This window comes from Equus asinus, chromosome 19, assembly GCF_041296235.1.
Source record: "Equus asinus isolate D_3611 breed Donkey chromosome 19, EquAss-T2T_v2, whole genome shotgun sequence".
Classification (NCBI taxonomy): Eukaryota; Metazoa; Chordata; class Mammalia; order Perissodactyla; family Equidae; genus Equus; species Equus asinus.
In genome coordinates, this window is record NC_091808.1 from 20,251,610 (window position 1) to 20,267,822 (window position 16,213).

The following is a 16,213-nucleotide window of genomic DNA, read 5'->3' on the forward strand; positions in this document are numbered from 1 at the left end:
CTGTTTGGTTCTGGTTTTCTTCACTTTAAGCTGTCAGCTCCAGGAGGATTGGTCTGGCCCTGGCCAAAGCATCCACTTCCTCCCTCTGTGTTCTGGCCTGGTGTCTTTCACCCTTTCCAAGGTAACCTAACACGCTTTGCCCCAGCACTTGCTGGTGATGGAGGCAACAGGCTGGGGAAGGCTCAACCCTACAGTACCCGCTCCGAGCAGAGCACGTGACCTGTTCTGCATCAGGGACCCTTTACAGGAGCACACCAGAGCTCTGAGCTCTCTTCCCACAAGGCTGGATGTGTACAAACTAGTTTGCATATGGCGGGGAAGCTGGCCCACAGGTTCAGGTTTAGAACCCCTGCCTTAGAAATCACTGGTCCAGTCTCTCTTACAAACAAGGAAACTGAGGCCCAGAGAGGATGAATCATTTGGATTCAGCCAAGAGGAATAGTGTTTTTTTCCCTCCAAACCCTCAATGATTCTCTTTATTATTTGTTCGAGACTGAGTGGGACCCCACCCTCCTGGCCGGCACCTCTGAGGGCTTGCTCCCCAGGGCCTGAGCCTAGGCTTCTGTGCTTAAGTCTCTGTGGTTGCCCCAACTATCCAGCCAAGAACACTGAGGGCTTCTGTGAGAGGGAGCACACATGAGTAACCAACCCCACCCTGCCCCTCCCATCCCAAGGGATTCACAAACCCACTCCTGGTGCCTTTCCACTCAGACACTCAACTTTATTTGCCTTTGGCTGGCTTCTCTGGAGGGGACGGGCAGGTGCTGGCAGCAGCCTGGGCTTCACGCGCCCTCTGGTGGACTTCAGAGGCAAGGACCAGAATCATGGCCAAAGCCAAGGGACCCCACAGTCTGGAGACCACAGTCAACACAGTCTAGGAGAGGGCTGCAGTGTTCCTCAGGCCTGCACCCCAGACCCAGCATCAGGAGACGGGGTAGGCTTGGAGGAGGCCCTGAACCTCTGGCTCTCATACTCGCCCGTGTTGGATGCCCGCATGTTCTGCCGAGCCTTCATCTGCTTCAAACGGTCCTTGTCCACTTCCCGCTTGGTGAGGATGAAGAGGAGGATACCACAGGGGAAGCCGATGGCCCTAGGGGTGGGGAGATGTGCACGGGGTTTGGGGAGGGGCCAAGCCTGAGCCAGAGGAGCTGGGGGAATCTCACTCCAACTTCATCCATCGCGTGAACACTGCAATACCTCTCGTGTCTATTCAGCCTCCGCGCTGGCTGCTGGAGGGCCCCACGCAAATCAGATCCTGCCGCTGCCCTGCTCGGAAGCCTGTAACAGCTCTCCAGTACTTCACGGCCGAGGCCAAACTCCTAGGCACAGCCCCAAAAGCCCAGTGTGGTTGGGTCTCTGCCCACCTCTTTGTTCCTTTCCCATATAGCCTGCCGCTCCTCAACATGAGCCCGGGCAATCCTGCCACACTGACTGCATAGACAGCCCATTCTCTTTCCCTCTCCAAGTCTTGGAGAAGGTTCCCTCTGCCTAAACTGCCCACACCCCCTCCCAGACTCCCCTTCTTAATCTGAGTAACCACTACTTGGGAGGCACCTTGCTGTGGGCGAAAGGGCATGGAGTCACAAGAGCTGGTGAGAATCCCAGTTCTGAGCCTCAGTTCCCTCTTCTGTGAAATGGGGATGTAATCATTTATCTCAGAAAGACTAAAACATTACACCATAAAGTACTGGCACACCTCAGGTGCTGGAAAAAACTGTTAATGTCCACCTCCTTTCCCTTTAACAGTGATCATTAATACGTATTAAGGTCATAGTCAGATTCAAATAACAATGTACTGAACACCCTCTAGATGCTACGATAAAACTAATATAATCTTGCATGATCTCAATCAATTATCTCAATTAAAGATCTCAAATGGGTCTCACTCCAAGCTCCCAAAAGAGAACGAAGCCAGGGATCCAAGTTAGATTAACTCAGCTTACTCCACAGAAAATTCACTTTCTCTCCACTTCCACACACTTTCCCACCTCCCCTGCCCCATCCTCTGAGATTTTAGTCCTTGCACCCAACAACGCTGTCCCCACAACCTTGGATTCAGCTCGCAGCAGTTTCTGGGCCCAGCCCTCCCCTCGTGCCACTCCCCATCGGTGGGCAAAGGGTTAGTTAAAACTTACCATGCCAGTCCCACAGCTTTCATGGGGTTCCTGCCCCTTCTTCTGGGAATGTATTCCAGCTCGGGGGATAGGGACTCAGGCTCCTCCTTGCATTCCGGGGAGCTGTGGCTTTGCAGGGCCCGGGTCCTGTTCTGGGAAGCCTTGTTAGCTGTGGCTCCTGAGAGAATCCCTGTGGAGGGAGGGAAGGAAGGTCAGTAAGAGAGGACGAAAAGCAAGCCCGGGGAGGAGCGGCTGCCATCTGAGGAAGGGAAGTGACTGCAGTTTGGAGTAACAAGAGCCACGGAGAAGCCGAAGGGAAATGGGAAAATCGCCCTCGAGGTGGCACCTTTTGAAGCCACTTCCACGTCACTGCGGGCTCATCACCCGGTGCCAGGGGAGCGAGCTTCGCTGCTCTTCATCTCCTCAGACGACAGGATGTGAAGGACCGCAGTGGGGCTCACATGAGACGTAGGAAGGAAATCCGAGAAAAGGTTTTCAAACTGCAGAATGTTAGCACTGGAAGGGAGCTTAAAGGTAGTCTACTCCATCCTCTCATTTTATAGAAGAGGAGACTGAAGCCCCGAGAGACGAACTGCTTCGCCCAAGGTCAAACTGCTCATTATCCGGGGCTAGAACCCAAGCCTCCAGAAGCCCGGGGCTCTTTCCTCTGCACTGCGGTGAGTGTGAAACACCTGGAGCGCGGAAGTCTAAAAGGCTTCCTTGGGGCTCCCTCTCGCAGCAAGACCCCAGAGATGTCGTGTAACCCCAAGGCACGGGGGTGGACGGGGTGACCTCTAGAGAGCCCCCAGACTCTTTAAGATCCTGCAGAGCAGGGCGGGCAGGAATCGACCGCCCTGACCTCCTGTTATCGCCGGGCAGGATGTGGAAGAAAGGGGATCCTCTGCAGTCCTGCCCTCCCCCGGGTCCCTCTCCTTACCCCGGAGGACGCGGGCATTTCTCGCCCCCCGGCCCTTCAGCGCCGTAGCAGCTACCACCGCCGCCATGTTCAGATCCCACCCCCCTTCACCGCGCTCCCCGCCGGGAATTGTAGTTTGCGTAAGGGGCCTCCCCCGCTCCTTCCGTCCTGCCTACAGAGCACAAACTACATCTCCCAGAAGCCCGCGGAGCGGACCCAGGGGAACTACTCTTCCCAGGAGACCCCGCAGGCGCGCACGCTCCCTTGTTTCCCTCCTGTTGGAGGCGGAGTCAGGCCTGGCGGAGTTTAGGTTCTCCCGCAACGCCCCGCCCCTTCTCCCAACTTTTCCCTGCGATTGGTGAGTCCTCCAGTCAACTCTCTTTGCTATTGGCCAAGCGGCCGTCGCTCTTCCTGCCTACACCCACTTCCTCCCGGGAGGAGGGGCTCGAGTTCCGCGTCGTCGCACAGAGCTGACTCTGGGAGGCGTTTGGGCCCAGAGAAGTGGATCGGCCGCTTGCGCCGCATGGAGTCCGAATCGGAAAGCGGGGCCGCTGCGGACACCCCCCCACTGGAGACCCTAAGCTTCCATGGTGATGAAGAGATTATCGAGGTGGTGGAACTGGATTCTGGTCCGCCGGACCCGGGTGAGAACTGGCGCTCTTCAGGCCACGGGACAGGAGGCGCTCACCCCTGGCCTCTGACCCCTGCTCCTCTCCCCTCCCCCCCACCCCACCGGTCATTCCTACCGACCTCCTTTGCCCTTCCTCTCTCCCCCGACCTCCATACTCAGTTCTCAGGCCTGGCCGGGGTGGGGGTTCCCCCGACGCCTCCTCTGGCCCTTCCCCTCACACACCCCCTTCCCGTCATCCTTTCGGTCCTCCCTTCCCACCCGGTCTCTGGCCAACCCCAGGTGCTCAGACCTCTCCTGTCCTCCGTCCCACACGCCCCCTCCTCCCTGCCGCCTCTCGCCCCCCTTCACCCCATCGGTCTGACCCACCTTACTCTCTTGCCACATGACCCACCCCAGCCTCTGGCCTCCCCACCCTTCTCCCCAGCCCGCTTACTTCCCGCCCGCCAGCCCCATCTTTTCACTCTCTCCCCAAAGCAGATGATCTGGCCCAGGAGATGGAAGATGTAGACTTTGAGGAAGAGGAAGAAGAGGAAGAGGGCAACGAGGAGGGCTGGGTTCTGGAACCCCAGGAAGGGGTGGTCGGCAGCATGGAGGGCCCCGACGATAGCGAGGTCACCTTTGCACTGCACTCAGGTAGGGCACGGGGGAGGCCTGTCAGACACTCCCTCCAGGCGCATCTGAGCAGCAGACATCCACCGTGTGCAGAGCCTTATGAGGATGTGGAGGCGGGAAGATGCCGGCCCTGCCCTGGGGGAGCTCACAGGGAGGGGCAGTGTGACCCGTGGAGGAGAGCTTGGCTCCTGGAGTCAGTGGAGACAGCCGGGTTCAAATCCTGCCTTGCTCCTTACTGATTTATGGTCTTTATTAACCTCTCTGGGTGTTAGTTTTCTTTTAAAAAGTTGCCTTTGGTAAAAGTTAGTAAAAGTTATTTTTGTATAAATTAGATATCATAGTGTGTTTTTGAGCATGTTTTATATAACCCTTCCAAGATTAGCTCTTAATAAGGAACCAGCAGTGTGATGCTCTCCTCCCTCTGTTGGTACCCAGCCTGGTGGCATCTCATGCTGAGAACTGTAAGCCCTGCACACATACCCTCCTGTTGACTACGGCATCAGTGTTGGGGGTGACAGGAATAGCACCCGAGGAGGTCTCCCTGGAGAAGGACTTGGGGCCAGGCAAGCTTGAGGAGGGATTTCTCCAACAACCTCGTGCTGGAAACTTAGAACTTAACTGCCTCCTTCTTTTCCACAAGGAAGGACACATTGCTTTGGGTGGAAGGGGGCAGGCTTCCTGAAGGTCCTGAAGGCCAGAACGTTGGGTGGGAGCCCCATCCCCTGACTCCTGGACTATCTCTTGGGACAGCATCTGTGTTTTGTGTGAGCCTGGACCCAAAGACCAACACCTTGGCAGTGACAGGGGGTGAAGACGACAAAGCCTTCGTGTGGAGGCTCAGCGATGGGGAGCTGCTCTTTGAGTGTGCAGGTGAGGGGACCCGGGTGAGGTTGTGTCCCTTTTGACGTCTTAGGGGGCTGGCCTGCAGCGGTTGTACGTCCAACAGCCATTTACTGACCCCCGTTTTGCCAGTTCTATGCTGGGTCCGCGGACCCCAAAGAATAACATAGTCTGTCGTAGGCACAGGGGAGGGAGGCACTGATTGGCCAGGGGAGTCTGGGAAAGCCCAGGAGGAGGCAACAGTGGCAAAGGAATGTTCGGACAGAGAGGAGACTGGGTTTCAGGCAGCTGTGCGGAGTGGACCGAGGGCTAGGACATCGGCCTGGGCTGTGCATGGTTGAGTGGGAGGCCAGCAGTTTCTCCCCAGGAGACCTGGGGATGTTGGTTCCTAGAGTGGCAGTGAGCTTGGTTATCTATTCTGCTGGGACCCGCCTTTCTTTTTTCCCTCTGGGTCCTTTCTGGGGGCCAGATACATGGGTCCTGTGCCCCCAGCACTGGGTCCCTTGATGTTCTCTTCTCTCTGCCTGCTGTTCCTTGCAGGCCATAAAGACTCTGTGACTTGTGCTGGTTTCAGCCACGACTCTACCCTAGTGGCCACAGGGGACATGAGTGGTCTTTTGAAAGTGTGGCAGGTGGACACCAAGGAGGAGGTCTGGTCCTTTGAAGCGGGAGATCTGGAGGTGAGATCGGCAGAGTGGGATCAGCTCTGTGGGGCCTTGGGTGGGGGTGAGAGCTTGGGGTCCCCGTTGACCAGACCGGACCAGCGCTGAGCCAGTGTACTCCCAAGGTGCAGCGAGACTGTCTACCTGTTACCTGGAGTGTCCCACTGACTCAGAAGCAGGAGAGCCCGGTGGGGCCCTGGGGGCAGGCTCCTAGGTGGGACGGGGTGACGGCCTTCCCCGCTGACCTTTCCTCTCTGCTCAGTGGATGGAGTGGCACCCTCGGGCACCTGTCCTACTGGCAGGCACTGCTGACGGCAACACCTGGATGTGGAAGGTCCCGAATGGTGACTGCAAGACCTTCCAGGGCCCCAACTGCCCCGCCACCTGTGGCCGAGTCCTCCCTGATGGTGAGAGCCGCTCCCCTGAGTGGCCCTTCCCAACTGCAGCGTCCTGGGTTACCCACCTCCCTCGGCTCCTGCCCGTGGCACAGCCGGCAGACGCACGCCTACTCCCCAGAGCACAGGCCTCATAGGCCCTGGAGCAGACAGCTCCCTCTTTCCCACCCTGAACTGGCTCTCCTCCGCTGTTCCCTGGAGCAGTGTCTCTTCCCTCGTTTTGTCTCCCCACCCCCTCCCCCTTTTCCCTTGCTGGGTGTCTGAGCGTGCCGTCCGTCCTTCTCTCTTCATCCATGCCTCTGGCCCTTTAGGGAAGAGGGCTGTGGTTGGCTACGAGGACGGCACCGTCAGGATTTGGGACCTGAAGCAGGGAAGCCCTATCCACGTACTAAAAGGTATCAGAGGTGGAGGAAGGGTCGACCTGGGCCTCTGTGGGGAAGGGGCTGAGACCTCGGGCAGGACTTGGAGGGCACAGGATGAAGTCTGACTTATCCCCCTGCTCCATCCTAGGGACTGAGGGTCACCAGGGCCCTCTGACCTGTGTCGCCACCAACCAGGATGGCAGCCTGATCCTAACTGGCTCTGTGGACTGCCAGGCCAAGCTGGTCAGTACCACCACCGGCAAGGTGAGTGGGACCCGGAGCCTGGCTGTGGAGCCGTCCACTTTCTGCGTCTTCTCCCCATCCTTTCTTATCCTTCACTCGACCTTCTCGCCCCACCGCCTTTCTTCTCTATTAGAGGACCGTTTCCAGGCCCTTCTCTGATCCTCTCCCCTGGCTCATAGGTGGTGGGCGTTTTCAGACCCGAAACTGTGGCCTCCCAGCCCAATCTGGGAGAAGGGGAGGAGAGCGAGTCCAACTCAGTGGAGTCCTTGGGCTTCTGCAGTGTGTGAGTGTGAGCCAGGGCTCGGCCTGGAGCTGAGAGGGACTGGGGGTGACGGGGGCTTGGGGGAGGTGGCCTGGGCCGCAGGACCAGGACGGAGGGAAAGGCACATGAGTCCAGGTCTCTCCTGGAGCCTTCGTGGTGCTCTCTTCTGCCCAGGATGCCTTTGGCAGCTGTCGGCTACCTAGATGGGACCTTGGCCATCTACGACCTGTCTACGCAGACCCTCAGGCACCAGTGTCAGCACCAGGTATAGGCAGCCTGGAGCCGTGGCCATGGCCGTGGGGAAGCCCAGGCTGTTGGGAGTATCTGCTCCAGACCTGGCTCCTCCTTGGTCCTTCCCTATGGCCCCTCCTCCCTCACCCCCCCCACCCCCCCACCACCCCGAGTGGGGAGCAGAGGCCTCAGCTCTGCAGCCCTGACCCCCGCCCGCCTCTGTCGCCCCGGTGCAGTCGGGCATCGTGCAGCTGCTGTGGGAGGCGGGCACCGCCGTGGTGTACACCTGCAGCCTGGACGGCATCGTGCGCCTCTGGGACGCTCGGACTGGCCGTCTGCTCACTGACTACCGGGGCCACATGGCCGAGATCCTGGACTTCGCCCTTAGCAAGTAAGTGAATTGGGCAAGGGCTGGGTCTGTGTGTATTTGGAAGGTGGGAATAGCCCGTGGTGGGGCGCAGGGTCTTTGGGGTATGGGAAGGGATTCCTAAAGGAAGCAGGAATCATGTGAGCAGGAACGCTGGGAAGCCTGAGGGAGTTGTCACTTCTGGTTGGCAGTGGCCGACTTGGCGTGTCACGTCTCCGTCCCAGGGCCTCGGGGCTTCCCCCATGTGTGGCCCTCCTCCTCTGATCCCCTTGCCGGTTGCTGGCTTCAGGTGTGTTCACCTGACGTGGGCATGTCAGCCAGCGCCAGGCACTTAGGGGTCAGAATTGACGAGGTGCTGGAGGAGGCATCCGAGGGCCCCTACGGGGTGGGCTTGGGCCTGGGCCCCAGGTCTCCAAGTCCCTGCGACCTGTGCTGTCTGTCCGCAGAGACGCCTCCCTGGTGGTGACCACGTCAGGAGACCACAAAGCAAAAGTGTTTTGTGTCCAGAGACCTGACCGCTAATGGCTGCAGCCTCTGCTTTGTGTCCAGTGTTGAGGGGTGGAGGGAGCCCCCCAGCAGAGGCGGGAGGGCACCAGGGGAGAGGAGGGGGTCCTCGGACTACTTTCCAACCCCTGCAAACTGACTTGTCCCCTCCATCCCTTTCTTCTCCTAAGAGACCCAGCCCTGGGGCCCCCACCCCTCGCCCAGCCCTGGCGGACCCTTCGGAGGGAGGTCAGCTCTCCTCTTTGACTTCCCTTTGCTGGTGTGAGCCGTGGGGGGTGTCTTTGTATGTGGGGAGTAGGTCTCTGAGGTGCCCGTTCTTTCCCTTCCCGAGTCACTGGGGGTGGAAAGGAGGAAGAGATACTAGTTACAGATTTTAAAAATGTAAATAAAATATACTTCCCAGAGACAGCGCCTGTGTGGAGTTTGTGTTGGCGGGACAGGAGGAACCGTGAGGGGCGAGTCAGGCTGAGGCCCCCCCCGCCATCTGCTGGCTTTCGGGATAGCTCACCCTCTCTCTTGTGGGGTAGTTGGTCCTCACCTCCAATCTCTTGCCTGTCTGCAGTTGGAATTTTCCTGAAACATGGCTCTTTTGGGTTCTTTCCACAGCTGTTCCACCTGCCTCTGCCTTTCTGAGTTACGGAAAGAGACAGCCCTTCCTCTGTCAGAGGAGCTTTATTCGGCCAGGGTGGGGTCAGGTAGGGGTAGGACCTCTGATCCAGAGGCCTGGACAGGCTTGGTGGCCAAGATGGATGGAGGCTTCCAGGAGTGAGCAGAGACCCTCGGCTAGTTCAGGTTAGGTTCCACGCTGCTTTGGCTGCTGGTGTGGTAGGCAGTGGCGGGGCCAGGACTGTCCCCGGACACTCTTCCCTGCAGGGCCCGCAGCCACCTTCGGGCGGCTGCCCTCCAGGGGGCCGTGTAGCGCTGGTCCCCCAGCCCCATGGCCACAGGCACGGCTGCCGCACTGGCGCTGCCCAGTGAGATGAGGGACAGCAGAGTTCCAGCCCCCAGTGGTGGGCGGTGCTCAAAGGCCAGGACTGAGAGGAGCTGGGTGGCCACGTAGGGGCCCCAGCACAGCCCGAAGAGCAGTGTGGCTCCGGCCTGCGCCCTCGCCTGCCTCCAGGTCAGGGCCCGGGCCAGGGCTGAGGGTGCTCCGCGACACACTGCCCGCTCCAGCCGGCGGATGTCCTGCAGCTGGCGGTGGGCCGTGAGCAACACGCGGGCGGAGAGCAGGACCACTGCCCCCACGGCGGGCAGTAGGAGCCCGTAGACTTCGAGGTAGAGGTAGGGGGCTGGGAAGACAGCCTGGGAGCTGCAGTTGGCCCCAGGGGCCCAGTGGTTCCACCCCAGAGCTGGCAGGCTGGCAACGAGCAGAGGGCTGGCCCAGGTGAGGAGCAGGGCTAGCCGAGGGCTCCCGCGGGGCCGGAGAGGCCGCAGCACCGCCATGTAGCGCTCCCCGTGCACCAGCAGGAGGTTGGCGAGCAGGGAGAGGAAGGAGAAGTTGGGAGCCAAGTAGAGGAATAGGCAGGACCAGTAGCCGCGGCGGCTCTGGCTCCACAGGCCTGGCAGTGTGGGCAGCGCCAGCCCCGTGAGCAGCCCGGCCAGCAGCAGGCTCAGGAAGAAGCAGCCAGCTGGCGGGCTGCGCAGGCGGCGGTCCTTGGCGATGCCCAGGGCCAGGAGCAGGTTGGCAGCAACGATGAGACTTGCCAGGGCCAGGAAGAGCCCCAGGGCCCCCACAGGAATGGGGCTGGGCGCCTCCCTGGTGCCGTTGGGTGTCATCTTGGGCCTGGGGGCAGGGGAAGCCTGGAGCAGCAGCCGGCATGCCTGGAGGGAGGGTGGGACAGTCAGGGCCAGGGCGGGGCTGTGGCCACATGTTCATCCAGAGGTTGCAGACCGATGGACTGTGGGCCATAGCCTCTTTGCTAGTACACATTTTTTTCAATTCTTTGCCAATTAAAATTTACATACAATTCGTATTTTTGGCTTCTCAAAAAATCAGGTCCGGCAACATGTCCTATATGGCAGCAAACAGCTGGGGGCTGAGTGGTGGCTGCCTTCAGATGGGTCCCCACAGTCCCCACCAGGCCACTTGGCCCATCTCTGTTCTCTGCCTGGCTCCTCTGGGCAGCTGTGTTTCTGCCTCTGTTTACACCTAAAGTGGGACCTGCCCAGCCCCAGAGCATTTGTCCATCTCTGCCTCCACCTGGCAAGGCCTCTAAATTAGCCAGGAGGAAGGAGATGGGGTCCGGCTGGTGCGCAGTGGTCTTCCTCCAGCCAGCCAGCCAATAATGGAGAGCCTCCTTCGGGCTGGAGTGGGGCCGGGGGCTGGAAGTTGGGGCTAAGATGAAGGAGAGGGGTCCCTGTCTTCAGATGCTCGTGGCGTGCTTGGCGCCAGAGCATTCAGAGATGGTAGGTTGGTAGGAAGTGGGGGGGGGGGGCAGGAGTGAGGTGGGGGCAGGGCTTGCTGGGCACTCACGTCAGTGACGAGGCCAGGGCGATGGGTGGCAGCAAGCGGGGTGCCCTGTCCCCTGCACCCCCTCCCCCATCCGCCCTTGCGGCCGGTTCCAGCTCAGTGAGCAGCCTCCGGGTAGGACTTCCAGCCCATAAACTTGACTCATCCGCACCACACTAGCAACAGGCCTTCCTGGGAACCAGCAGAGAGAGACGAGTGGGGCGGGGGGAGGAGGGTTTGGCAGTGAATGTGGAGATGCCAGCGGCAAGGAGGACCCCCACACACAGCCCAGGGGTGGAAGTTGAGCCCAGAGGAGAGGGAAGAGGCTGGGCAGGGCCTGGCCTGTCTGTGGCTCTGATCTGTCCCTGTCCTTTCCTTCCCTTGGCTCCCTGTACTCAGTCCTCCAGCACCCTGGCCCCACTGCCGCATCATGGTGACAAGGGAGGGGTCCTGGGCCCAGTGGGAACTCCTGCTTCTGTCAACAGGGGAGCAGCTGCTGTTGCTAGGATTAAAGTCAATAAGGAAAGGATTCCTGCCTGCCCCCTCCCCCAGGTCAGAGGACCAGGGCCCCATGGCCACCCTGAGCTCAGGAGAGGCTGCTCCTTCCATTCCATTCCCCACAGGCTCCCAAGTCGGGCCCCCACCACTGCACCCTTCCCCCTCTCCTCAGCTCGTTTCCTCTTCCTCCCTCTCCCCCAGGCCCTCCACTCAGGACATTTCTCTCTCCGGAAGCCTTCCAGTTTCTGTTCCCCCTCGTCCCTGCACCATCAGCTTTATTAAACCCATGAGACCTCAGGGTCTGTCACTTCAAACCCAGCCTCCCCTGCAGCGAGTCCCGCACCCACCTCCACCAGAGCAGCAAGAAAGGCAGGGTTGGGCCCAGGTGACCGCATTCTGCACACCCTGAGGCTCTGGTGGCTCAGGCTGGGTGCAGTGGCCTCTTCAGGATGATCTGGGGCTTTGGTCCCCAGGTGTGGCTAGGGGCTAGGGAGTGGTGGGGGGTAGCCACTCACATGGCTGTTCGAGCCAGGTCTTGCTGCCCAGCCTGGGCGCTTCCTCTGAGTTTCAGGGAGTTGCTGCAGCCAGCCCTGCAGGGCTTCTGAAGACGTCCGGTGTCCTGGCCGGTGAGAGCACGGTGCCTCCACTCTGCGGGGACAGCAGGGACCAGGGCTCTCAGCTACCCAGGCTCTGCCCCGCCTGGGTTCTCGGAGGGGTGGAGCTGAGGTGGGCTGGGCTTTGCCCTGGCCCCGCCTCTGGGGGGTGGGACCTGGCACAGGCTGAACTGCAGCAACTGGGAGGCCTTCCTCTCCCTCCTCCAGTGCCCCCTCCCTATCCTGCTCTACAGTGTCGCCCCTCTCCAGCCACCTGTCATAGCCTGCCACCTAGGTGTTGGATCCTCAGCCTCAGGTCAGCCAGCTGAAGCCCTCTGGCCTGCTCCTGCCTAGCTGATCTGAGAAATGCATTCCAGTTAATGGATAATAACGATGTTGTCTACTCCTCCCCACCCCCCACCTCACTTACACATTTACATTTTATGAGCCTTAAACCTCTGGAGTGGCCAGCCGGCAGACAGCATGGCCAGCTCAGCTCCATAATTCAGCCGGTCTGCAGTAGAGCAGTGTGTGTGTGACAGTGGTGGCCGGGGTCGGGGGTGGGGGGTGGTGCTGGAGCCTGCCGATCTTCACAGCCCCCATCCCATCGCCTGGTGGGCCTTTCAGCTTATAAAGCCAGCCTTGCCTTCCAGAATCTGGGCTCATTCTACACTTTTCTCAACTACTGTGAATCAGGTTCTGGCTCTGGAGGTGCGACATTGGGCAAGCCACCTCTGGACCTCAATTTTTCCATCATAAAATGGGAACGAGGAAAAGCACTTCTGAGGGTGGTCGCGGGGAATACGGTTGCATAACGTGTAACTGCATGTACCCCAGTTCCTGACCGCTGATGGGGGAGGGTGTCAACAAACAGCTCCCGTCTCACTCCATGATGACTGAGAGGAGGAGCCAGGGTGGAATCAGAAAGTAAAATGGGGCTCATATTGTGCTCACCTATTGTGAGATTAAATGAGCTAACGGGTGATAAAGACTTAGATCAGCACTTGGCACATAAACACTCGGGACAGTGAGAGGAAGGGCAAGTTCAAGGCTGGGGAGCCAGGTGTGGTGCCCCAAATTCCATCTTGTATCAAGTGTGGCTTTGGGGTGAGGGAGAGAAGCCAGTTACACTTCCTTGAGGCCTGAAATGGGAGGGAACAGGCTAACGACTACAGCAAGAAAGCTGGAGGTAAGACATTAGGGAGAACTTCCTCGCTGCAGAGCACAAAGATGGAGCAAGGGGACTTCTGCACTTTCTGGGGGAGACCTGGGCCTGAAGGGCTGGAGGCCTGAGGGGTCTGGCTCGGCCAACCCTGCACAGCAGTCAGGATTCCCGGAGGGGCAGGACTTCTGTTGGGACAAAAAGTGGGAAGAGGAAAGCATCCAGTCACAAAGCCATCCTCCAGGGAGCTGGTGGGCGGGAGGATGCTGGGCTCCAGTGGACGGCCCTCAGGCCCACGCTGTCTGGTTGGGCAAAAGTCAGAGGCTCTGGGAGAGTTCAGCCGGGCGTCGGGACACAAGTCGGGGGGGCCCCTTGGATATTGGACTGCCAGAAATAGACCTTCTGTTCCCAGCCCTGGCCTACAGGATCCAGGATGTCTGTGTTTCTTCTTCTCGGATCTTTTTAAACACTGTGTGTGGGGTGATGTATGAAGGGGACAAAGGTGGCGGCAGCCAGGAAGCCTGGGTTCTGTCCCGTGCTCAGCCATTTCTTCCTTACTGGAGCATCCAGCTCCTCTCTGCCCTCCCTCAGTCCCTGGGACTGACTCATCCTCAGCCCTCTCCCCTCCGCCCACGGAAGGGCTGGGGGGCAGTTTTCAGATGCTCCATCCAGCAGGTCCTGCAGGGTCCAGAGCCCCCACCCCGTCCCCACTCTCCTCTCCTCAGGTAGAGCCTGCATCACAGTGCCCAAGCCAGACTTGGGCAGGGAATCCTCCTGGGCTTCCTCAGTCCACTCCATTCTCGTTTCTCTCTGCTGAACCTCGGGGTCTGATGCAGAGGCTGGGGGTACCAACTGGATGAGCAGAGGCAGCAGGGCGCTTGGGCTTCTTGGATGCTGGTTGGCCTCCTTGAGCTGCTGTTCAACACTCTTCACTCCTCGTAGGCAAGAGCACATGAGCCCTTGAGAGGCTTTGAAGGGCTTTGGGCACAGTCCTGTGACTGTGACTGGCCAGGATCCTGGCCTCAGGAGCCCTAATTCAGCTATAGGAGCAGAAGCAGCCTTAGTTCTTCCTGTTGGGGCTAAACCACCAGATTCTCCAGGTCTCCCTAGGAGCCACAGAAATTGCAGTGTCTCTAGCAATCCCAGAAGGGGGCAGCACTGCTTGAACTCAAAATAGCCTCTGGAATAGACGCAGGCTTGGGGCAAGGGTCCATCAGGCCTACTTCGAATGAGACTGAAGGGAGCAGAAATGGCAACTGCCGAGTGCGGGCTCCCCATGAGGGCTGATGCAGCTGGCGGCGCTACTTCCTTCTCCTGGTTTCAACTTCCTGCTCTCTGATCCCACCCTCCTACTTCCTGTTAAGTCAAATTTCCTTTTCCGCCAAGCTCCTAGTTGGTTAGCTTGTCCAGGTCCCACTCTATCCAGATACGAGATTCCCAATACCTTCCTCAGGCCCCTGCAGTTTAAAGGCCACCCAAGCAGGGAAAAATACCAACTGTCTTCGGCAGGACCTGGAAAACCCCAAGACAGAATGACCTTAGCTTACACTGGACTTCGCTTCCTCAGCAGGTCTGCCACTTCTGATCCTCCTGAGTATAGGAATGGAACTACGATTTATTAGATGGCATTATCAGTTATAATTACGAGTATTATAAATGCCTACGATGTGATAGGCACTTATCTGTCCTGGTTCCCTGTTAAACGCCCTGTGAGATAGGCGGTGGTATGTTCAAGTAGAGATGAGGCTACCGGGCTCTGATGAAGAAATCTGCTGTCACACAGCTATTAAACGGTGGAACCTGGATTCAAACCCAGATCTGTCTTCAAAGCGGTTTCCCACCTATAGACCTCATATCCAGTCGCCTACACATCCCAGGTGTGGACCTTTGGGCACGTGAGCCGATTAGTGGTCACGGAGACAAGATCACACTTTTTCCCCAGCCCACATCCCCTGAGTGCTCGACCCTCATCTTGAGCCCTCCCTCCTCCCACAATCCTGTGGGCCTTTGCCCACGAAGGGGATGGAAGGAAGGTCTTTGAGAGTAGACCCACTCCAACACCAAGTGTGTTCTGGAAACAGGTGAAGACAAAGGAACGAGTCTGGAGAGGGTTTTCTCCAGCATGGACTTTTTATGCTGACAAACAGTCTTGGAAGTAAGATACTGCCTTAGCATCTACTGCTCTAATATTTAATGTCTCTCTGTTTTTCTAACTCCATATTTTCTAAGCAACCTTGGTGTTGCCATTCTATAGCACTTCTCAGAAATCTGACCCCCACTACTGGCGAAAGAGCGCAGTGAATTCCAAGTTACTCAGGAGTCAAGTTCTAAAGTCAGCGAGAAAGCAAACACTGCTTCTAGTCAGCACTACCCTTGCAAACCCCTTAAATACTAGCTCATGGGGTACAGAATATACACGTCACCACCTCTCGATAAATCTAATTTAGCCAGGTTTTCCACCTACCAGAAGTAGGTGACAGGGGCCACGTCCCAGGAAAACGCTGGGCAGACTCAGCTTGGTGAACTCTTTCAACCAGGGGCCACAGGGTCAGCCTCACTCACCAAGGGGACAGCACTCTCCAGAACACGTTTGCTGGGGAGACGGGCACGTAACTGCATCCTGAGCGAAGAGCCCATTCAACTCAAGTAAAATGAAGTCTGGATGCCTGAATGACCTGTGGCTTTCAAACTTCTTGACTGTGACCCATAGTAAAAAGAGACTTTCGCACTCCAGTCAAGATGTGCGCATAGAACCAAAACACATTTCAAAATCAGTACTCACCCTCACTAGGCGTGATGCACTCCAACCGATCTAGTCTACACTCTTTAAAAATGCTGGCGATGAAGTTACACGTGATTAAAATGCGCAGAAATACACAACACACACGCACAGACGAGTGCACATGAAACTGGCGACATCTGAGCAAGGCCAAGACTGTGTGGACGTCGATTTCCTGGCTGTGACACCGTACTACAGCTATGGCAGATTTTCACCCTGGGGGAAAGTGGGTGAAGAGTATACAGGATCTGTATTATTTCTCACAACCGTATGTGAATCTACAATGATCTCAAAATAATTTAGGAAATAAAAAGTGCTATTTGTGATGGAGATTTCACAATTCAGTAATGGGTCTCAAACCTGTCTGAAGCACACTGCCCTAGACGGAGACAAATTAAAAGCGGAAGCAGGTAGAAAGCATTAGGACGGTCCTAAGTCCGTTTCAGTGACCCTGCAATCCTCCTGATAAGTCTTCACCAAGCAAACTTTCTGGACCAATTTTATTTTAGGGCCCAGTGTCCTGCTCGGGCACAGCACGCTGTGCTAGGCTCTGTGCTGTTTGCTAGGTGAGACTCTCCCAAAGTGAGCTGCGG

At 58.0% G+C, this 16,213-nt stretch overlaps 3 protein-coding genes across 9 annotated transcripts in view; 1 reads left to right on the forward strand and 2 right to left on the reverse strand.

The window, feature by feature from the left end:
- Positions 1-3,184, reverse strand: part of PNKD (PNKD metallo-beta-lactamase domain containing) — a 58,221-nt gene extending 55,037 nt beyond the window's left edge. Inside the window, exons 1-3 of one of the 2 annotated variants that reach the window (XM_070489737.1) lie at positions 3,052-3,184; positions 2,136-2,304; positions 697-1,090 (exon numbers count right to left, since the gene is read on the reverse strand). In XM_070489737.1, the coding sequence (XP_070345838.1) occupies positions 898-1,090; positions 2,136-2,304; positions 3,052-3,118 (429 nt within the window). In that variant the 5' untranslated portion in view covers positions 3,119-3,184 and the 3' untranslated portion in view covers positions 697-897. Of the gene's footprint in view, positions 1-696; positions 1,091-2,135; positions 2,305-3,051 lie in introns of those variants that run through there. The other variant, XM_070489736.1, reaches the window with a different exon arrangement.
- Positions 2,501-8,543, forward strand: AAMP (angio associated migratory cell protein). 2 transcript variants are annotated; one of them, XM_014852521.3, is made up of 12 exons: positions 2,501-2,791; positions 3,209-3,674; positions 4,139-4,294; positions 5,024-5,143; positions 5,654-5,793; positions 6,038-6,182; positions 6,482-6,565; positions 6,681-6,796; positions 6,955-7,058; positions 7,212-7,302; positions 7,505-7,659; positions 8,082-8,543. In XM_014852521.3, the coding sequence occupies exons 2-12, from the start codon at positions 3,554-3,556 to the stop codon at positions 8,155-8,157; spliced, it is 1,308 nt and encodes a 435-aa protein (XP_014708007.1). In that variant the 5' UTR covers positions 2,501-2,791; positions 3,209-3,553; the 3' UTR covers positions 8,158-8,543. The 2 variants fall into 2 exon arrangements, with proteins under 2 accessions (XP_014708007.1, XP_014708006.1); XM_014852520.3 differs by having other exon boundaries at positions 2,540-2,791; positions 4,136-4,294.
- On the reverse strand, positions 8,506-15,836 carry GPBAR1 (G protein-coupled bile acid receptor 1). Of its 5 annotated transcripts, XM_044751248.2 has the most exons (4): positions 15,624-15,836; positions 11,602-11,734; positions 10,613-10,780; positions 8,512-9,960 (listed from the first exon to the last, which is right to left on the reverse strand). In XM_044751248.2, the coding sequence occupies exon 4, from the start codon at positions 9,913-9,915 to the stop codon at positions 8,923-8,925; it is 993 nt and encodes a 330-aa protein (XP_044607183.1). In that variant the 5' UTR covers positions 9,916-9,960; positions 10,613-10,780; positions 11,602-11,734; positions 15,624-15,836; the 3' UTR covers positions 8,512-8,922. The 5 variants fall into 5 exon arrangements, with proteins under 5 accessions (XP_070345840.1, XP_044607183.1, XP_014708009.1 ...); XM_070489739.1 differs by lacking the exon at positions 15,624-15,836 and having other exon boundaries at positions 8,506-9,960; positions 11,602-11,795; XM_014852523.3 differs by lacking the exon at positions 10,613-10,780.
- Between the last annotated feature and the right edge of the window lie 377 nt (positions 15,837-16,213).

Excerpts from the sequence above, each read along its gene's own strand:
- AAMP (XM_014852520.3), top strand. The coding sequence starts at position 3,554 with ATGGAGTCCGAATCGGAAAGCGGGGCCGCTGCGGACACCCCCCCACTG. Across the intron at positions 7,059-7,211 it reads TCCTTGGGCTTCTGCAGTGT|GATGCCTTTGGCAGCTGTCG; the intron begins GTGAGTGTGAGC and ends TCTTCTGCCCAG. Across the intron at positions 7,660-8,081 it reads CTGGACTTCGCCCTTAGCAA|AGACGCCTCCCTGGTGGTGA; the intron begins GTAAGTGAATTG and ends GTCTGTCCGCAG.
- GPBAR1 (XM_044751246.2), bottom strand. The coding sequence starts at position 11,481 with ATGCGGTCACCTGGGCCCAACCCTGCCTTTCTTGCTGCTCTGGTGGAG. Across the intron at positions 9,961-11,433 it reads TTCTTGCTGCTCTGGTGGAG|GCATGCCGGCTGCTGCTCCA; the intron begins GTGGGTGCGGGA and ends CCCTCCCTCCAG.